Source organism: Acinonyx jubatus, chromosome A2 (assembly GCF_027475565.1).
Source record: "Acinonyx jubatus isolate Ajub_Pintada_27869175 chromosome A2, VMU_Ajub_asm_v1.0, whole genome shotgun sequence".
Lineage (NCBI taxonomy): Eukaryota > Metazoa > Chordata > Mammalia > Carnivora > Felidae > Acinonyx > Acinonyx jubatus.
The window spans coordinates 55,306,515-55,329,930 of NC_069383.1; the positions used below are offsets into that span (position 1 = coordinate 55,306,515).

The window sequence follows — 23,416 nt, forward strand, 5'->3', positions numbered from 1 at the left end:
TTTATTCAATTTTAATTAATTCAAATTCAAATAGGCATATGTAGCTGTGGCTAACATATTGGACAGGGCAGGTCAAGGATTATGGCCCAGAGAGTTTCACTGCAATGTGATAGGTGTCCCTTGGGTTGTGCAACATGTAGGATTCACTTTTGGGAGTAAAATGAGGGATCACTTAGGTCTGTAGTAAAAACTCTCACAATTTTAGTGAGACACTACTAAGTCCATTGAATATACTCAATAAACAGCTTCGCTTTAACAAACTCAACACATAACAGAGGAAATGATACCATTTAATATATAAAACACAAAAACTGAATGCCCTTATAAATTATTTACTTCAGACTTTACAATTTTTAGTTTGAATACAACATCACCATAATAGTCTCAATAATTAGTCTCCAAAATTAGTCAATGAAACTTTACTGTTATTGTTTTTGAAATTATTTCATTATTTGAGCAGCTGGGTGGCTCAGCTGATTAAGTGTCATACTCCTGATTTTGGCTCAGGTCATGATCTCATGGTTCGTGAGTTCAAGTCCTGCGTTGGGCTCTGTGTTGACAGCATGGAGCCTGCTTGGGATTCTCTCTCTTTCTCTCTCTCTCTCTCTCTCTCTCTCTGCCCTCCCCCACTTACACTCTCTCTCTTTCTCCCTCTCAAAATAAATAAACATTTAAACAATTATTTTACTATTTTTAGTATTTGTTGCACATGACTTTTTGGTGTTTAAAGTTTACAGAAGTAGCATTTTTCTCTAAGATTTGTAAGGAAAGTAATTTGAAAAAAAGAAAAAAATAAGTTCTTTAGTCTTTAGGATATGTACCTTCAGTTCTAGAAGGCAAAATTGGTCTAAAAATACAAATATGAAAATGAATTTTCTACTGATGACAATTCTGTCAAATACAATTTAAGGCTTATGAACTTAGTGACTTTCAAATAGAAGAAAAATTATATAATAACTCTATTTTGTATATCCAATGAAAGAAAAGGACACATTTATGGGGTGTGCCTGGGTGGTTCAGTTTGTTGAGCGTCTGACTTAGGCTCAGGTCATGATATCGTGGTTTGTGGGTTCAAGCCCTGCATCGGGCTCTCTGCTGATGGCACGGAGCCTGGAGCCTGCTTCGGATTCTGTGTCTCCCTCTCTCCCTACCCCTCCCTCACGCACAGTCTGTCTCTCTCTCTCTTTCAAAAATAAATAAATATTAAAAAAAAAAAAGAAAAGGACACATTTGCTTTAATCACTTATATGTAATATTAATGATGAAACCTTAGTTTTTTTTCTTGTAAGTACTGAATAAAGCAGCGTGCAATAAACATGATACTGGTATTTTACATTACTTACACAGTAACACATTAACATTACTTACACAGTAATATCTTCATTCAGCTTCTCTTGAGACTGAGTACAATTCTGGTGATTTGCTGTAACACAGTTTTTTAAATTATGAAGGCAATTAATTTATAATTGGCCACACTGTTTCATACATAGCCCTCCAAATGAAATATAATGCATTCTCAAGAAAATGGGACTTAATATCTTACGGTTTATGATCATCTTAACTTTCTATTCTTTAACCTAAAGTTTGAAACCATTATTGCTCCTCTCAAAAAGAACTCATGCAATGTGAAAAATGATAAGGAAATATTAACTATGTATCTCATATCTGGAAAAAATTCTTTAGGACATCTCTGATTCCAGACAAAAGTTGTGTAAGTAATAGTAATAGAATTCACCTTTCCTGCTGAGATTATGCATTTAGAATTCAGTTTGAGATATCCCAGGGAATAATTTAGAAAGTCCAAGAAAAGCAGGAACACATGTGAAAAATTCTAGAAGTAACAGTCATGGTAAAAATTTAAGTGAAGCTCATTGAAATATGTTGGGTGAAACAAGGATAGCAACATAATAAAACAGTATTTAAAATAATCTTTGGATTATAAATTTTATATGTAAACTCTTCTAAGAGTTTTTTTAAAGTTTATTTATTTGAGAGAGAGAGAGAGAGAGAGAGAGAGAGAGAGAGAGAGAGAAGGGAAAATGAGCAGAGGAGGGACAGTGAGAGAATCCCACGGGATTCACAACATAGGGCTCGATTCCATGACCATGAAATCATGACCTGAGCCGAAATCAAAAGTCAGATGCCCAAAATATTGAGCCACCCAGGCGCCTCTACATGTACACTTTTCTATACATCTTCTGGTAAAAAATACACCATACATTAATTATTATATCAAGGTTGTGATTTCACAAACAGCACAAAACAGTGGTCATTATCCACTATCCACTATCATAATTTTCTTTCTTAAAACTTTTTCAATAAACATTTGAAATGAATTCTAGACATCTCATCTGTTCATCTTTTACATAACTGCACCATCATCACATATGATAATGTCTATGATCTTTATATGCGAACAATAATCTTTTCCTTATTCCATTTATGGAATTATGGTAAGAAAACATTTTAAAGCAATTTATTCCACATATAAGAATTAATACAGAAGTACTAAACTCTAGTGGAAAGTTTTAATGAAATTAACTGAGCTAATTAAGAGAATAAACATTGTTTGTAAAAATGGTACCTAAAATCACATAAAAATGGCATATTCTCATTTTGGAGATTATAGTAATAGAGGTAGCATGTGCAAAAGTTAAGTGCTGGCACAAAAATGGGCCTTGATCAGTGACAGTTATTATTCATATTTTCATTTGTTGGAGCAAATAATCCTCTTCTACATTTCTCCAGAAAATCAATGTTAAGTTGAAGGTATATAATTTAATGTCCTCACTTCTCTTTAATAATATGTTGTACCAATAGTATCCATGTATTTATCTAAACCTTTACCAAACCTCTTTTGGTATGGTTTGGTAAATGTTCACCACATTTGACAAACAACACAATGAAATTTAAAAAACCTGGAGAAGGCCTAACCAAAATCAAAAGTCAAAATTCAAAGCAATATCAGTAGTTATGTTCTGCCCATCCTGTCTAAAGCTGGTAAGAGAATCAATTATAGAGTAGCTCTAACAAAATGAATATTCCTAAGCATATTGGCTTAGGTTGCTAGATTGTTCCTTCCCTCCTTCTTTCCTTCACTCATTCATTTGGAGAGAGACACAGTTGGCAGTCAATAAATATTTACTCAGTGAATTGGTGGCTTCATTTGTTTAACAAACAGAATAGCATCCTTAATTTAGCTTCTATCATTAAAATACTAAAAATTAATTGTGTAGACAGGAGATCATCACATGAAAAGACAAAGAAGTGGAAGCAATGGCTTTATCCTGCTCAAACAAGACTAGGACACTTAAAAGATTAGCCTTTAGGTGGAAAACAAGAGGATATATGTTAGTATTTAAATTTAAATAGGACAGAGAGGGGGAGTACAGCATATAAAGCAAGGCTTATGTCTAAAAGACAGTCCAAGTTTTAATGACACATTTATCTCAGTTATAATAAACAGCTACAAGGATGCTTTTTATTGTATAATTTGTGGAAAACATAAAATCAGGGAATTACTAATATTTTTAATATCCTTCAGATAAAAAAAAAGGCTATGGATACTATGTCAGTGCATAAAATTACTGGATTTACCTCTAAAGAATGTTACCTTGAAGAACACGACCCTGAAATAGGATACTACAAAGGTAATGATACATGAAAGACATCTATAACTATGGGAAATATAAAAACACCTTTTCCCCTATGCCTGATTATTAGATTTCCCTCCTATCTTTATTCAGGGTATTTGTCTCTAGTACCGTAATTTTCTGCATGCTCATTTTGGCTTCCTTGCTGCATTATGTTCTACAATCCCATGCATGTCTATATACTATTAATGAAACTCGAAGCAGTTATCTGAGAGATTTTGTCGCTTTTGATTTCTTCTTTTTAAAGTGTGTATTATGGGGGTTCCTGGGTGGCTCAGTCAGTTAAGTGTCTGACTTCACCTGAGGTCATGATTTCATGGCTGGTGAGTTTGAGCCCCCTGTCAGGCTCTGTGCTGACAGCTCAGAGCCTGGAGCTTGCTTCAGATTCCATGTCTCTGGCTCTTTCTGCCTGTCGCCTGCTCATGCTCTCTCTCCTCTCTCTCTCTCTCTCGAAAATAAATAAACATTAAAAAAATAATAAAGTGTGTATTATAAATAAGTGCCCTGAAATGGCTCAAGCCTTTGATTAAATCACGATACGATGATCACTTTTGATAGGAAATTATTTAATTTCCTGGAGAGACAAGTTGAGGTACACTCAGTCTCAGATGATTTTTTTTTTTTTGAGAGAGAAAGCAAGTGAGGGAGAGGGGCAGAGGGATAGAGACAGAGAATCTCAAGCAGGCTCCACGCTCAGCACAAAGCCTGACTTGGGGCTCGATCCCATGACCCTGGGATCATGGCCTAAGCCGAAATCCAGAGTTGGGCGCTCAACCAACTGAACCACCCAGGTGCCCCTCAGATGATTTTTATATACTATGAACGGAAATGGTTTTGGACTTGAACTGCAACAATGGTTCTCTTCTGGGACTTCAGCCTGCTGGCCCACCTGGCAGATTTTGTATATATCAGCTTCCATAATGGCATGAGCCAATTCCTTAACAAAAATTTCTTTCTCTTTCTCTCTATAAATATATACACATGCACTCACATCCTTTTGGTTCTGTTTCTTTGACAAATACTAATACAGACTTTGGTTCTTTACTCCCTGGCAATATGGAAGAATAAAGGACTTATATACATATCATATAGATATTGTTTGACAATATACAAATCTGTATTATGAGCTCTCTGTTTGTTTTATTTAATGCTTTTGAGTCCCCAGAAACATAGAAAAGTAAATACTGTGCTCACTTGTATTGGTTTTGACTAGACATCCACTAATAAGGTTATCACTCATTTCTCCTAAAATCAGTGACATTACAGGAAGGCAGGCTCCGTTTACCAGTGATGCCAGTAATCCCAGGATCATGAGTGTGATGTCCAGTCTGTCAGCAAAGCGAAACTGAGGAAAACAAAACATAGTAGCATTACAGCTGTAAAAAACAAAAATAAAACCAACCTACAGTTTTTGCCATCAAGTAACTGTTATTTCATAAATTAAGAGACTCAATAAATGTATGAAATCATGGAAAAGTATTTTATATATAAAATTAAAAAAAGGATCCCTGATATTAGCGATTTACAATGTATTTTGAAGAAGTTGTTGCTGGTTGTGGAAGAAGTTGCTATAAAGTAGCTCTGTCTATCTCTAAAATAAACATTTAAAAGATTTTTTAAAAATTAAAAAAATAAAGTAGCAAAATCTGTACAAATTATGCATCTGTGACACAGGTCAGATAGATGTGGGTATGAATCAGAAACTTCCTTCCATTTGGTTGATTCTAAAATAAATTAATATATTTTGAAACACTGCAATGACAATATCTTGGCTTATGGACAGTTGAACTTCAAACTTTCAATTCTTTAGGTTTATCAACATCATAGCAATGATAAAAGTAAGTGCAGTGAACGGTAACCATGTGGTAAAAATTAGTTCACCAAATATAATAAATTATATTTTTAATTCTTATTTTAAATTCCTTTGATTTTTTTTCTAGCTGGGGCAGTATCTATTCTATAAACTTATTTATAATAATAATTTGTAAGTCTGTTTGGAATAAGAAAAAGATAACTGAAAAAAAGAAGAAAGAAATCATTGAAAGCCAAATACTGAATGCTTTATATTCTATTCTATAGCAGATCCCAACAATGCTATTCCAAAACAAAAACATGAACAAAACTTGAAAATATGGATTATTTATCTTACTGAGAGGTCAAGATAAAATGTATAGTGGTATTGAAATGAAATTAGATTTGTATAACAGCAAGAGGAACTTAGTACATATTTTATGAGTGGAGACTGAAAAAATTTAATGTATTACCATTTATTCATATGATAGCTAATTAATATTTATGGAGTAACTGCCACAGCATTGTACTTGGTACTACAGATGATAAGAGGGCATCTGTTCATCCACCTTCCTCCATAACACTGTGTTATGTCTTTGATAAAGTTTGTCATGTTCTGCTACTTCCCAGGTTTTTTAGAATTTGACTCTTGAAAAAGCAGGTACTGTTTTGTGTGAATTTCTAATGACACTGATAGCCAGAATGACGTACAGATTAGAGTAGGTAGAGGAATTGTTTTGGGAACACATTCCTGAAAATGGTCCTTGAACATAATCCTAAAGACATATGCTAACATACTGTTTTTAGGTATATGTTTTATAAAATATTTACATAATTATTTTTTATTTAAAAGAATTTATACACTTTGAAAATAACCAAGCGACTTTTATCAATGTATGCATCACACACACAAGCACACACTTTTTTTTTTTTTTTGCAAAATTGGGATCATTGTGTAAATATTGTGCTTTTTTTCTTATCCCTTATTATGGAAACGTTGGGTTAATTATATTTTTTCCTATGAGAGGTAATATTGCAATTACTTATAAAATTCCCCTTCTTCCCCCCACAATAGATGTGAACTATCAATCATTTTAAGCACTACTGACAATTCCCTAAAATTGTATGATATATGTACTTTTTAACTGATTTCACTTACTATCTCAATAGGTCCAACAATTTGTTTTCTTACTTTGGGGAGTTCTTGTAGTTTTCTGGAAAATAAATGTTGAAGATGGAAAGGTTACAATGTAAATATAACTGCAGATTTTTCCAATTAAAATTGTTCCTAACTATCAAATCTCATTCTTGATAGCAAATCCGCATCAACAATGAAATTTTAAAAACACGCTTAAGGATATACAGTACAAGATTTTTATCATAATCAATGGGAAAACTAAGTTGTCACTGGCTATGTCTACATTAGTTAGGATAACAACTGAAGGCAAACCTCTGGAATAGAAATTTTTAATTGCGGTTGGTTAAGTACATTCATATGGTGCTCCCATCACCACCATCCATCCACAGAACTTTTACCTTGAAAAACTGACTCTATACCCATTAAACAGTAATTCCCCTTCTTCTCTCTTGGCCCTAGCTTCTGGCAACTACCATTCTATTTTCTCTCTCTATGAATCTGACTACCTTAGGTGCCTCATGTAAGTAGGACTATATAGTATCTTGTTCTTTTCTGTAGGGTTTATTCACCCTATTCTGTAGGGTTAAATACCTTCAATGTTTATCTATGTTGCAGCACATGTCAGAATTTTTATCCTTTTTAAGGCTGATTACTATTCCATTGCATGTATATAACATATTTTATTTATCCATCCATCCACTCATCAGTCAATGAACACTTTCAGAGTGCTTCTACTCTTTGCCTACTATGAATAATGCTGCTATGAATATGGGTATACAAGTATCTTTTCAAATACCCACTTTCAATTCTTTTGGGTAAATAACTAAGATCAAAATTGCTGGATCACATGATTATTTTTAATTTTTTGAGGAACCATCATACTGTTTTCCATAGCAGCTGCACTATTTTATATTCCTATCAACCATGCACAAGGATTTTCTACATCCTCACCAATACTTGCTATGTTATATTTTGTTTTTTAATTATTGTTTTTAATAGCATACATCTTAATGGGTATAAGGTGGTAGATTGGAATTTTTAAGATTTGTAACAAGAGGAAATGTAAACTTTTAATGAAAGAAGTACTATTAAGTATGCATTAAATAAGTATAACATGAATTCTGTCCCCCACTGAAAATTTCCTTTCTTAGCTCACATTTCAAGTCCAGATGAAAACTATAGGTTTTATTCATTGCTTTCACAGAAATCTGTCAATTAAAGACACATACACATACAACATTCTTATACATTAAAGGAAGACTGGAAGGCAACATTAAGTTTTCAAAAAAAGACATCACAGAAGGATGAACTTCTGACTCTCCCCTCCAGCTTTGTAACATAGCTCCATCAACTTTGATAAATGTCAAGTCACTTAATTGTATTCCCTCTGAGGTTAAAAATTCATTTAAATACTGGGCCATTTTGTTCTGAGATGTTTCACAGATGACAACAAGTGCTTTAAGATTGTAAAGCCCTTCCTTTACCTCAAATGCTGATTTGAAAGTTTTTTATTTTATTATTTAAGTAATCTCTACCTCCAACATGGGGTTCAAACTCATGACTCTGAGATCAAGAGTGGCATGCTCCTCTTGACTGAGCCAGCCATGAACTCCCCACATCCCCCCAACAAATGCTGGTTTTAGCTAAGACTCAGTAAGCTCTGTTTTGAAATTTGTTTCAGGGAAGTATTTCTGTCTTTCATTGACCTTCATGAAAAGCCTCTGAAGGAGGGTTTGGGTAGTCTTTTGAAAGTCTCTTTTCTACCAGAATTTAAAGCAGAAAATAGTACATGAGCAGATATTGTGGGAACTGCCTTTCTGGCTATTTGTAGCCCTGCATTAAGGAAACAAGCTATCAAAAGAGGTCCTCTTGACTTTTACAGCTTATACGTCTAAATGTAAGGCCATTATTATAATAAAAGTGAAACAAATAGACTTTAAGCTATTTCAATTTTAAATCTGTAAATTAATGGATTATAGGTATAGGAAATTTTTCTAACATACAATCATACATAAACACACAGACATCTATTCAGTGAAAAAAATAATCAGAATCCAGTATTTTCCTGCATTAAATGTACCACATGGACTGAAGGATCCCTAGAGAACAGAATTGAAAATATTCAGGTATTTCTTCTCTTGTACTGGTAAGCTACAAGAAATTCACTGATTATGTTGAATTCCAGCACAAAAATAGCACTGCTATTTTTGGAAAAAATTACAAACATTTCTGCTATAGCTTTGAAAAGGATAAAGCATATCTGAAATTGCAGAAGGCTTTCAGTAGAATCTAGACAAAGCTTACCCGTTTCTCAGATAATTTTCTTGCATCTCTTCAGCTCTTTCAGAATTTTCCATCTTTTCACAATTTAATTCTTCTGAAATATTAATAAATATATCATGACCATGCATTCTTTACATCCCTAACAGCTTCTGAAAAAGTATGATGCTGAGTTTCACCCTGCCATCCCACTCTGCACCCTAATTGAAGTATCTGGTTAGGTAGCTCATTTATTCAGATTTTATCATTGAATTTATAGTTTTGTTGCTTTATTCTCAGCTTAGATTTGAAGCTAATAAAAATTCTAGAAATGAAATAAAAGGAAAGCCAGATCCTGTGCACAATGCATGTTTTTTCAGGACACTGGATTGTATTCCTACACTGCCACTGATTTGATTGTAATTCATGACACTTTTAAATGTATCTCATGTTTAGTTTTCTCTATAAAAAGTTGATGCAACAGGGAGCACCTGGATGGCTCAGTCAGTTAAGCAACCAACTCTGGATTTCTGCTCAGGTCACGGTCTCACATTTCATGAGATGGAGCCCCACGTTGGGCTCTGCTGACTGCATGGAGCTTGCCTGGGATTCTCTCTCTCCCTCTCTCTCTCTGCTCCTCCCCCACTAGCACTCTTTCTCTCAAAATAAATAAACATTTTTTAAAAAGTTGAGGCAACAGTTTCTGTTAGCCAGCAGTTTGAAATTTGTTGTTAATGTTTATTTATCTTTGAGAGAGAGAGAGACAGAGAGAGAGAGAGAGAGAGAGAGAGAGAATGGGAGGGAGGGAGAGAGAGCGTGTGCAAGCCAGGGTAGGGGCAGAGACAGAGAAGGAGACACAGATGCCAAAGCAGGCTCCAGGCTCTGAGCTGTCAGCACAGAGCCGGATGCAGGGCTCAAACTCATGAATCGTGAGATCATAACCTGGGCTAAAGTCTGCCTCTTAACCAACTGAGCCAGCTAGGCACCCATAGTAGCCACCAGTTTGAAGGAATACGGTATCGAATTTACCAAATATAAGCAAGTCAGAGCTTCTCTCATGTACAGTTATCAAAAAATTAGAATATTTTGAAAACCCATTCATCATTAAAATTATATTAAGGATAATGTATACTTCCTTGGGATGACACTTCAGAATCTTAGCCTGTTTAAGATTGGAATTATGTACATAAATTTTCATTTCATTGCAAATGTAGAGATATTTTGACTGAATCTTACTTGTTAGGAAATATACCATATTACCTATATTGATATAATTATAAATAGTATGGATTTAAATTGTAGAGTAGAGTTACTAATTAATGAAATATTACCCAAGTGTCTGAAAAAAGCAAACAAACAATACCATTTTTAATAGTAAGCTTCTCCATGAAGGAATAAGGCTCAATGAGTCAATTTTTAGTGGCTGATAAATAAAGCATGGTATGAATACATTGGCATACTTTTCCTTTTTCATAAATCAATGGTCATAATTTCACATAAGAAATATTTACAACTGCCATACTTGACTTTACATTATCTCCAGTTATTTGACATATATGTAAGGGAAATAATAAAATAGACTCTACCAATCATTTGAATTTTACAGAAATTAACAGCTATACTAAAAACCTTACAAATTCATAAAAAGAAATCAAAACAATTTGGGCTTACCTCAGTGAGTACATGATCTGTTCATTTAAACCAAAATTGTGTGTGGTTTCTCTCCTCAGCAAATACCTAACTGTACTCTTAAACTGTGCTTTACTAAGCTTATTTTCTGATCATGCTGTAATATCTGATTATGACAATGGTGACTTTCCAGGTAAAGCACACAATGTTCTTCATGCCATACTGCACACGGGAAACAAAGTGAGCAAAAACACCCCCACTGAGCCAAAGAAATACTTTTTAAAGATGTAGTGTCTTTAATTTTCTTTTGCGCTTTTCTCAAATCTATATCATGTTCACTGACACATTCTTATTTTTTAAAAAAAAATTTTTTTTTACGTTTATTTATTTTTGAGACAGAGACAGAGCATGAACGGGGGAGGGGCAGAGAGACAGGGAGACACAGAATCGGAAGCAGGCTCCAGGCTCTGAGTCATCAGCCTGGAGCCTGACGCGGGGCTCGAACTCACGGACTGCGAGATTGTGACCGGAGCTGAAGTCGGACGCTTAACCGACTGACCCACCCAGGCGCCCCACTGACACATTCTTATATTACAATTATTAGTTACCCTATTAGATTGTATTTCTTTACTTACTCCTTCATAAATTCCTTGAAAAAGGTATTAAGATTGCATTATGTATCAGCTGCTAGTTTATAGAACTAAAAACATATGTTCCCTTCTCCTGAAGAACTCACATGCCCCCCTCCACTTTTTTCTCTATACTATGTCCTTGCTGCTCAGTGTGGTCCCAAGACCAGTAGCATCTGCAACACGTGGGGCTTTACTAGACATGCAGAATTAATTTTTTTAAATTATGGCAGAATATACATAAAACTTGATATTTTAACCATGTTTAAGTTACCATTCGGTGGCATTAAATACATACACAATGTGCAAGCATCACCAGTACAGAAATTTTTTATAATGCCAAACTGAAACTCTGTACCCATTAAAAAACTTTCCACTTTTTCTTTTCTCCAGTCCCTAGTCACCACCATTCTGCTTTCTGTCTCTATGAAGTTGCCTATTCTAGGCATCTCAGATAAGTAGAATGGTACCAATATTTTTCCCTTTGTGTCAGGCTTATTTCATTCAGCATGTTTTCAAGTTTCATCCATGATATGTCATGTATCAATGTTTCATTCCTTTTTTTTTAAGTTTATTTATTTATTTTGAGAGAGAGGGAGAGAGAGAATCTCAAGCAGGCTCCACACTGCAGCTGTAGAGCCTAACATGGGGCTTGATCTCATGAACTGAGAGCTCATGACCTGAGCCAAAACGAAGTCGGACGCTTAACTGAATGAGCCAGCCAGGTGCCCCAAAGTTTCTTCCCTTTTTAAGGCATAGTATATATGTACATATACCACAGTTTGTTTACCCATTCATTTGTTGATGGACATTTGGATTGTTTCCACCTATTAGTGACTGTGAACAGTGCTACTATGAACATTGGTATACGAATATTAGAGCCCTCTTTCAATTCTTTTGGAATTGAAGTGGATATAGTGGATCATATGTCAATTCTGTTTACCTTTTTGAGGAACTGCCATATTGCTTTTCACAGTAGCTGTACCATTTTACATTCCTACCAGCAAAGCACAAAAGTTCCAGTTTCTCCGTATCTTCACCAATACTTTTATTTTCTAGTTTATTGATAATAGTAATCCTGACAGGTATAAAGTGGTCTCATTATGGTTTTGATTTGCATTTCCCTAATGACTACTGAAATTAAGCATCTTTTAATGTATTCATTAGCCATTTGTATGTCTTCTTTGAAGAAATGTGTATTTAAGTCACTGTCCATTAAACATTTTTTTTTTATACTTAACTTGTAGTTCTTTATGTATTCTGGATATTAAATCATTATCAGATTATAGGATTTGCAAATACTCTCTTCCATTCTGTGGGTTGTCTTTTCAGTCTTGTAATTGTAGCCTTTGATGCACAAAAGTTTTTTATTTTGATGATGTTAAATTTATCTATTTTTGCTTTTTATTGCCTGGGCTTTGGTATCATAGTCAAGACATTATTACCAAATCCAATGTCATAAAGCTTTTCTCTGTTTTTTTTTCCTAAAGGTTTGTAGTTTTAGCACTTACATTTAGATCTTTAATCCATTTTGAGTTAATATTTCCACATGTTGTAAAATAAAGGGTCTAGCTTCATTCTTTTATATGTAGATATCAAGTTTTGCCAGCACCATTTATTGAAAATACTGTTTTTCTCCACTGAATGGTCTTGACATCCTTGTTGAATATCATTTTATCATATATGTGAGAGCTTATTTTGGGGCTGCTTTATTCCATTGGTCTATATGTCTTTATGCTAGTTCTACATTCTTTTGATTACTATAGCTGTGTAATATATTTTGAAATCAGGAAGTGTGACTCTTCCAAATTTGTTCTTTTTCAAGATTGTTTTTGCTATTTTCAAGATTATCTTTGCTCTTTGCCATTTTGCTACTGTTTTGCTATTGTTCAGCTATTTGCTATTTTTGCTATTTGCTATCTTTTTAAAGATTGTTTTTTTATTTGCTATTAAAACTCTATAGGATTTTTAGGATGGGTTTTCCTATTTATGCAAAAAAATGTTATTGGGATTTTCATATGGGTTACATGAATCTGTAGATCACTTTCAGTAATACTTTCAGTCCTCTTAGATCTGTAGATCACTTTCAGTCATATTAATAATATTATAAGTCTTCCAGTCTATGAAGATAGAATGCCTTTTCATTCATTTCTGTCTTCTTTCCTTGACTAAGTTTATTTCCAAGTATTTTATGATAATATTATAATGGAATTGTTTTCTTAATTTTCTTTCCTGATTGTTAGTGGGTAGAAAAGCAATTAATATTTTTTTAGATTCCACATATGAGATCACACAATATTTGTCTTTCTCTGTCTGACTTATTTCATCTACATAGTTCCTTCAAGACTCATCATAAATTGGTTTTTCCTTTTGTGAGGACTTCCTTTTTTATGGCTGAATAATATTCCATCATGTGTGTATGTGTGTGTGTGTGTGTGTGTGTGTGTATGTGTGTGTGAATACACACCACATTTTCTTTATTCATTCATCTGTTGATGGACCTTTAGGTTGCTTCCATTTCTTGGCTTTTGTAAATAATGCTGCAATGAACATGGGGGTAGAGATATGTCAAGATAGTGATTTGACTTCCTTCTGATATATACCCAGAAAGGTAACTGCTGGATCATATGGTAGTTCTGTTTTTAATATTTTGAGAAACTTCCATATTGTTTTCTACAATGGCTGTACTGAATCATACTTTTTAAAATCCATTCCAGGAGCGCCTGGGTGGCGCAGTCTGTTAAGCGTCCGACTTCAGCCAGGTCACGATCTCGCGGTCCGTGAGTTCGAGCCCCGCGTCAGGCTCTGGGCTGATGGCTCAGAGCCTGGAGCCTGTTTCCGATTCTGTGTTTCCCTCTCTTTCTGCCCCTCCCCCATTCATGCTCTGTCTCTCTCTGTCCCCCCCCAAAAATAAATAAATAAACGTTGAAAAAAAAATTAAAAAAAAAATAAATAAAATCCATTCCAGAGGGTGCCAAGGTGGCTCAGTCGGTTGAATGACTAACTTCACTCAGGTCATGATCTCACGATTTGTGAGTTTGAGCCCCATGTCGGGCTCTCTGCTGTTGGCATAGAGCCCTCTTTGGACCCTCTGTCCCCTTCTCTCTCTGCCCCTTCCCTGCTCGTTCTCTCTCTCTCTCTCTCAAAAATAAATAAAACATTAAAAAAAATAAAATCCATTCCAGAAATGCAGAATTTGGATCCCACTCTAGAACTACTGAATATTTTAACAAGATTCTCCAAGTGGTTTGTGTGCATGTAAAATTTGGAGAAGCACAACTCTAAAGTATTTAACAAAAAGTCTTGGTAAATAGAAGCCACTAATTCTCTAGAGGAAGTTTTCTTTCTGTTAAAACTAAGAATATAAAAATAAAGTTAAAAATGCACTGTGATGGTAACACATTGTTCTTATCTACTATCCACAGCAAGGTTTTAAAGTGTGAACAAAGGACCTCTGGTATCAGAATCGCATGTAGTGCATTTTATTTATTTATGAAAAAAAGTTTTTTAATGTTTATTCATTTTTTTGATAGAGACAGAGCATGAATTGGGGAGGAGCAGAGAGAGAGAGGGAGACACAGAATCCAAAGCAAGCTCCGGGCTCTGAACTGACAGCACAGAGCCTGACGCAGGGCTCAAACTTACAGACCTTGAGCTCATGACCTGAGCTGAAGTTGGATGCTTAACCGACTGAGCCACCCAGGTGCCCTGCATGGAGTACATTTTAAAAAATGACATACTGGTAAGTTTTAGCCATAGAATTAAAACAGGGCAATATCGTAAAGAATAATGTAGTAGATATACTGTCTAGTCAGAGAAAGCCTCTTATAGAAGATAATGTTTAAGGTGAATTACAAGAAGGAAGTTGCCATATAGAGATCAAGAAGAGTATCCCAGGCACAGAGAGTATGATTTATATGGTAGAGAGAAAAAGTTCACTGAGGCAAAGGAATACAAGATGAAAGAAAATAACAGGACAGTGTGGAGGTCATCATTATATGGGAAGATATAGGATGGTCATGATGGCTGTCCTTTTGTTCCTCCATATCATCCAATGTTTCAAAAGGAACAGGGGATTGGTTTGAAACATGTCAGGTGTGAAATACTGATGAGATAATCAAGTAGTAATGTTCAAAAATCAACAGGTAATGTGAGAATAGAACTCAGAACACCTTATGTAGCCAAAGCAGAACCTGTCAGTCAGCCAATCCTTACTGATTAATAACTATGCAGAGGTTATCATATCAAGTAATACAGAGGATACAAAGAAATATAAAATTAGAAAGAAATATTTTGTTTACAAGGGATCTTGCTTTTAAAAAAAATTCTGACTTCATATGCCAAGAGGGAAAGTCATATGACAACATATCACTATTGAAATAAATTTTCTGAGTGGCACTTAATTAAGCAGGCTGGATTAGAATAATGTGATGCATAGCTAAAAGAGACTGGTTGGATGGAAAACACAGGATTTCTGATTAGATAAAAGAAGATATGAACTTTATAGAAACACCGAAAGGAACATACTACTAGTAGTAGAAAGTATTAGTAGGGAGATTATTGTATATGAACAAATTTCAGAAAATTTTTTTGTTTCCTTTTTCTTCATAATGCTCTTCTTTCTGAAATGGAGGAGTGTTTTACAATCTTCACAAGCTCCAAATGTTTTCTTTTTTTTTTAAATTTTTTTTAACATTTATTTATTTTTGAGACAGAGAGAGACAGAGCATGAACGGGGGAGGGTCAGAGAGAGGGAGACACAGAATCCGAAACAGGTTCCAGGCTCCGAGCTGTCAGCACAGAGCCCGATGCGGGGCTCGAACTCACGGACCGCGAGATCATGACCTGAGCCGAAGTCGGCTGCTCAACCGACTGAGCCACCCAGGCACACCTCCAACTGTTTTCATATCCTGTAATATTTATATACTGCAATTTCTCAAATGCTGTTCCTTTTCCCCCTCCATATGTCTAGCTGGACTGTAGAGTTAAGAGCTCTAAAAATATGTAAATCCAAAGAGATGGTTGATTTTATGTATCAATTTGGCTAGGCAATGGCATCTAGTTGTTTGATTAAATACACATCTAACTGTTTTTGTGAAAGTACTTTTTAGATGTAATTAACACTTAAATTAGTAGAGTCTTAGTAAAGCAGATCACCCTTCATAATGTAGGTAGTCTTCATCTAATCAGTTAGAGGAATTAAGAGAAAAGGCTGAGGTCTTCTGAAGAGGAAAAAATTCTGGTTTTAGATGGCCTTCAGTCTCAAAACATCAACTTCTTCCTAGAATTTCCATCCTTCTAGCCTGCTCTGAGGATTTCAGACTTGCCAGTCACCATACTTATGTAAGTCAATGCCTTAAAATCAATCTCTCTCTCTCCACACACACAGACACACACATAGCCAGATATACAGATGCCTATATATACAGATAAACCCAATGGGATATATATAACCTATTGGTTCTGTTACTCTGAAGAACCCTAATCCACCTAGTAAGACAGGAGCTTATATGATGACTAGTATATAGAGTGACTACTCTAGCAAGTGAAAAGAACATTATGACTTAAAATGGTTTCACTCCACGGATAAGAAGGGCCCTGAGGTTAGTCCTTAAAGTATGGTTAAGATTTCAATAAGTGAAGATGTGTGGAGGAGGAACAAGAATATTTTAGGATTGCAAAGGTGAATTATGTAACAACACAGGAATCAGACCAGTCTGGTTAGAATGAACAGTTTATGCACAAATGGATAAACAGATAAGGTAGATAAGATTGTAGAAGGCATTTAATCAATTTTTAAGGGCAAATATAATTTTCTGACAATGAGAGGGACACAGCCACTGGTATTTGGTATTACTCTTTAAAAAATTAATTAATTAATTTTTAAATTTACATCCAAGTTAGTTAACATATAGTGCAACAGTGATTTCAGGAGTAGATTCCTTGATGCCCCTTACCCATTTAGTCCATCCCCCCTCCCACAATCCCTCCAGCAACCCTCTGTTTGTTCTCTATATTTAAGTGTCTCTTATGTTTTGTCCCCCTCCCTGTTTTTATATTATTTTTGCATCCCTTCCCTTATGTTCATCTTTTTTGTATCTTAAATGCCTCAAAGCAGTGAAGTCATATGGTATTTGCCTTTCTCTGACTAATTTCGCTTAGCATAATAGCCTCCAGTTCCATTCATGTAGTTGCAAATGGCAAGATTTCATTCTTTTTGATTGCTGAGTAATACTCCATTGTATATATATGGTATTTGGTATTATTGATCTAATATCATGTGTAGACTGGAAGGACTTGGGGAAAAACAAGATTCAAGTACATTCATTATGGTGCAGTGTCATAGCAGTAGAAAAGTCATATTTGAGAGACATTTTTAAGGGAAGGTTGACAGGATATAGATTCATAGAACGATAAAGAAGGAACAAAAAATAAAAATTCAATGACTAAGCTTCATTATCTGAAATAAATGAGAAGCAAAGATGGAAATGGGCAAGTCAATAGAGGGAGGTGATTTTGGGGAACAGGTGATATTCAATTTAAAAATATGTTTGGGTTGATATTGGACTGTCCAAGTGAACATACCTGGCATACAGATGGAAATGTGGTACTGATAATTAGGAAAATTGCCAAGCTAGAGAGATACTTGTAATGGTTATCTGCACAGAAGGAAAAATTAAATCTTTGAGAATAAATTTGCTTTAATAATTTGACAATGGTATATAAAAGCACAGGTGACATGGTACAGTATAGATGCTCAGAATTTTCCTTCTAGAGTGGTGCCATCTAATAGAACTTTCTGCAAAAATGGGAATATTCTGTTTACTGTTCAAACAGAATATGGTAGCCAGTAGGCATGTGTAGCTATTGGGCACTTGCAATATAGCAGTGATAAAAATGATTTTCTATTTATATAATTTAATTCAAATTTAAGTAGCTATATATTGGCAAAAGGCTATCATACTCAGAAGCATAGTTCTAGAATCAAACTGCTTAGACTCAAATTCTGGATTCCCCATTCACACTACACCTATAATTTTGGCTAAGTCATTTAATCCTTACTGAACAGCACTAAACACAGTGTTTACAACTCAATTAACACCTAGTGTCCTTTTTAAAATTACATAACTACTTGTTTTATTTTGCCACTTTTCAGCAAACAACCCACATCAATTAACACAAAATGTGATTGTAACATCACTATTAAAAAAAAAAGCAAAGTCAGAGTTAGACAGGGATCAAAAAGATGAAATAGGAGCTTTCTACCATCTTCTTTTCAAAGCACACCAATCTAGACAATCATTCATATATAAGAGTGCCTTTGTGGAAGTCCAAGGGTCCAATGGAAAAGTTCCAGCACACTGTTAGAGCAAAAAAATTCTAAGATAGGATGGATTGAAGAAAGTAAGAGAAACAGTGTCACTTTCTCAGCTGGGTTGGAAGCTGCTAAAGATACCTATTTCTTTTTTACCCCATCCACAATACTGAGGCATGCTACATAACTGCAGGGCAGGGAGTGGCTTGGAGAACAACATCCAGGGCTTGGAATGGAACATAAAAAAAGGAATGCAGATTCTATTAACTGCATGGCAGGAAGCCAACTCATGAGCTGCTGGGGACATCTTGCCTGCAGATCTCCCCTTAGGTGGCCCAGGGACACCCCAACATTCTGCATGACTTACTCACACCCACCAACCCCAGGGGTAGTGGAAACAAGTCTCTGCAGACAGCTAATGAGCATACACATGCATAAAAGGCTTGCCTGATTCTGTAGGACTGGGAGACAACACACAAAACTGAGCACTATTCTAGGGAAAGCAAGCAAACAAGAAGCTGTCAGTATCTCGCTTTGCAAGAGAAGGCATACAATCTTAGGAATTTCCAAGGGGACAAGAAGTGGGGAGCAGGCATATCCATTGAAAAGGCCTGAGAATGCCTCAGAATCTCTAATACTGCTGATGGAGGTATTTTTATCCCTAAGCCAGTCAGTAGACAGGAGGAGGTGACTATTACTTTAAATATACAGATAGTATTCCAAGACTTTAAGGAGCATGAAAAATCAAGGAAACATGACACCACCAAAGGAACACAATGATTTTCCATTTCCTAAAGAAATGGAGAGCTACAATTTGCTTGATTAAGAATTCAAAATAGTTGTTTCAAGGAAGCTAAGTAACCTATTATTAGAAAATACAAAGAAAGTTCAATAAAATCAGGAAAACAATACCTGAACAAAATGAGAAGTATAACAGTGAGAGAAATCATAAAAACAAAAAACAGAAATTCTGGAGCTGAAGAATACAATGAATAAAATTAAAAAAAAAATGCAATAGAAAGCATCAATAGACCACTGTATCAAACAGAAGAAAGAATCTATAAAGTAGAAGACAGGTAGGTCATATAAAATTACCAGTCAGAGGAGAACAAAGAAAAAGAATGAAAAAGAGTGAAGAAAGCCTATATGAATAATAGGACATCATTAATAGAAACAATATAGGTCTTATTAGAGCCCTATAAGGAGAAGAGAGGGATAAAGGGACAGAAAGCAAATTTAAGAGGTAATGACTGAGAACTTATCAAATCTAGGGAGAGATCTAGACATCCAAGTTCATGAGGTGAAGAAATTCAAATTCTTCACATACAAGGGAATGCCCATAAGGCTATCAGTGGATTTCTCAGCAGAAATCTTGCAGGTAAGGAGGGAGTAAGATAATACATTCAAAGTACAGAAAGAGAAAAAAACTGCCAACCAAGAATACTTGAGCTGGCAAAGTTGTTCTTCCAAAATGAAGGAGAGTTAGATTTTCCCAGACAAACAAAAGCTGACGGAATTTGTCATTACTAGATCTGCCTTACAAGACATGCTAACAGGAATTCTTAAAACTGAAATGAAAGGAAGCAAATATATAAAATTAACATAAAAATATAAAACATACTGATAAAGTATGTACATAGTTAAATTCAGAATACTCTATACTGTAATGCAATGGTCTGTTAATCACTTAACTCTAGTGTAAAATTTAAGGTCAGAAGTATTAAAAATAATTATAGCTGTAATAATTAATTATTAGATACACATTATAAAAAGAGGTAAATTATGATGTTAAAACATAAAATGTTGGGGAGAGGGGTTTTTGTATGTGATCAAAGTTGCTATCTGTTTCAAATAGACTGTTATATCCAGAAGATGTTTTATGTTGATCCTCCCTAATTGCAACACACGGTAACCACAAAGCAAAAAACTACAGTAAGTATACGAAGGACAAAGAGAAGTCAATGAAACCACACTACTACAGAAAAATCATTACTTCACAAAGGAAGGAAGAAAGAGAGGAAGAAAGGAACAAAGGAACTGCAACACTGCCAGAAAACAATTAAAAAGATGGCATCAGGAAGTAAGTACCCATTAATAATTACTTAAATGTTTTCAATTCTTTAATCAAAAGGCACAGAGTGGCTGAATGAAAAAACAATGAAAAAACAAGACCAAACTATATGCTGCCTACAAGAGATTCACTTCACCTCTAAGGACACACATAAGCTCAAAGTGAAGGGATGAAAATGGATATTCCATGCATTTGGAAATTAGGGGTGGCTATACTTATATCAGACAAAATAGACTTTAAGTCGTAAACTGTAACAAGCAATAAAGAAGATCATTATATAATGATAAAGGGGTCAATTCATTAAGAGGGAATAAAAACTGTAAATATTTATGCACTCAACACTGGAACACCTAAATATATTAAGTACTAATAAATGTAAGGGGAAAAATAGACAATGGCACAATTATAGTTGGACACTTTAATACTTCACTTTCAACAATGGATAGATCATCCAGACAGAAAATCAATACTGAAACAACGGAATGGAACTTTAGATCTAATGGACCTAACAGACATCTACATTATATTCCACACAATAGCAGTGGAATACATATTCTTCTCAAGTGCACATAAAACATTTTCCAGGTTACATCATATGTACACTCATAAAACAAGTCTTAACAAATTTAAGAAAACTGAAATGATACAAGCATCTTTTTTGACAACAGTATAAAATTAGAAATTAATAATGGAGAAAAACTAGAAAATTCATGAATGTGTGTAAATTAAACAACATACTCCTAAACAACAAATGGATCAAAGAAGAAATCAAAAGAGAAATCCAAAAATATCCTGAAACAAATGAAATGGAAACACAATATACCAAAACTTAGAAGATGCAGCAAAAGCAGTTCTACGAGAAAAGTTTAAAATGATAAATGCCTACATTAAGAAAAAGAAAGATCTCAGGATTCTTGGGTTGCTTTGGTTATGCATCTGACTCTTGGGTCTCAGATCAGGTCACAGTCTCACAGTTGTGGGACTGAGCCCCACGTCAGGCTCTACACTGATGGCGTGGAGCCTGCTTGGGATTCTCTTTCTCTCTGTCCCTCCTCTGCTCTCTCTCTCAAAAGAAAAAAAAAAAACAAGAAAAAGAAATATCTCAAATGAACAACCTAACTATACACTATTAGGAACTAGAAAAAGAATAAACCAAACCCAAAGTTAGCAGAAGGAAGGAAATAACAGAAATCAGAATGAAAATAAATGAAATTGAGATGGGAAAAACAGTAGCAAAGGCAAAAGAATCTAGAATCTGGTTTCTTGAAAAGATAAACAAGGTTGACAAACAGTAGCTATACTAAGAAAAAAAAAGAAGATTAAAATGTGTAAAATCAGAAATGAAAGAGGAGATATTATAACTGACACCACAGAAATACAAAAGATAAAAAGAAACAATTATAAAATAAAGAATAATTGAACACCAACAAACTGGATAACTTAGAAGAAATGAATAAATTTCTAGAAAAAATATAACCTACTGAATAATTAAATAGCAAAGGGACTGAATCAATAATCAAAAATGTCCCAACAAAGAAAAGCCCAGGACCAGATGGTTTCCCTGTAAGTTCTACCAAACACTTAAGAAGAAGTAACACCAATCCTTCTCAAACTATTTCAAAAAATTAAATAGGAGGGAACACTTCCAAGCTCATTTTACACGACAGCATTATCCTGATACTAAAGCTAGATGAGGATACTACAAGAAAGAAAACTACAGGGCAATATCCTTTTTGAATAGAAATGTGAAAATTCTCAACAAAATACTAGCAAACCTAATTCAACAGGACATTAAAATGATCATATACCAGGGTTTTTATAAGCCCTAGTAATCCATGTTAAACACTCAACCTGATATAACATGAATGATTAATAAATGCTAGCCATTTTGATTAATGTTTAAAAAAACAATAAAACAACAACAACAAAAGGATCATATACCATGATCAGATGGGATCCATCCGTGGGATGTAAGGATGGCTAATTATATCCCAATCAATAAATATGATACATCACAATAATAGAACAAATGATAAAAATAATATGATCAGCTCAATAGATGCATAATAGAAAAAGTAGTAGACAAAATTCAACCTCTTTCATGATAAAAGCTCTCAACAAATTGGATGTAGAAGAAAATGTACTTCAACATAATAAAATCCATGTATGTTAGGCCCACAGCTAACATCATACTCAATGGTCACAGTTTAAAAGCTTTTCCTCTAAGATCAAGAACAAGACAAGGGCAGGAATGTAAATTGGTTCAGTCATTATGGAAAACATTATGAAGTTCCCTGAAAATATTAAAATAGAACTACCTAATGATCCAGCATTCTCCTTCTGGGTATATATCCAAAGGAAATGAAAACAGTATATTGAAAAGATATCTGTACTCCCATGTTTATTGCAGCATTACTTACAATAGCCAAGATACGGAGACAATCTAAGTATCCCTAAAGAAGATGTGGTAAATGTATAAAATGGAATATTATTCAACTCTGACAAAGAAGGAAATCCTGCCATTTGGCTTTGAGGGCATTATGCTAAGTGAGATAAGTCAGACAAAGAAGGACATATCTCACTAAAAAATGGAACCCAAAAAAGCTGAATTCTTAGAAACAGAATAGAATAGTTGTTTCCAGTGGCTGGGAGGTGGGGTAATCAGGAAGATAATGGTCACAGAGTGCAAACTTGCAGTTAGAAGATGAATAAATTCTTGAGATTTAATGCACAGCATTGTGATTATAGTCAATGATACTGTATTACACACTTCAGGGTTGCTAAGAGACTAGACTTTTTTTTACTCATTAAAATCACTTTATTTGAAGCCCAGATGGGATAATTAGCTTTTTTTTTTAAGGATTATAGTAAATACTTAATAAGTGAATGTAACAAGTTGGAGTCATTAAACTTAAGACACTACATCTTAAA

At 34.6% G+C, this 23,416-nt stretch overlaps 1 protein-coding gene across 1 annotated transcript in view; it reads right to left on the reverse strand.

The window, feature by feature from the left end:
• The window catches only part of ABCB5 (ATP binding cassette subfamily B member 5), a 107,972-nt gene extending 99,016 nt beyond the window's left edge, over window positions 1-8,956 (reverse strand). Inside the window, exons 1-4 of the mRNA XM_053218319.1 lie at window positions 8,887-8,956; window positions 6,604-6,658; window positions 4,848-4,998; window positions 1,369-1,423 (exon numbers count right to left, since the gene is read on the reverse strand). Coding sequence (XP_053074294.1) covers window positions 1,369-1,423; window positions 4,848-4,998; window positions 6,604-6,658; window positions 8,887-8,939 — 314 coding nt within the window. The 5' untranslated portion in view covers window positions 8,940-8,956. The remainder of the gene's footprint in view (window positions 1-1,368; window positions 1,424-4,847; window positions 4,999-6,603; window positions 6,659-8,886) is intronic.
• Between the last annotated feature and the right edge of the window lie 14,460 nt (window positions 8,957-23,416).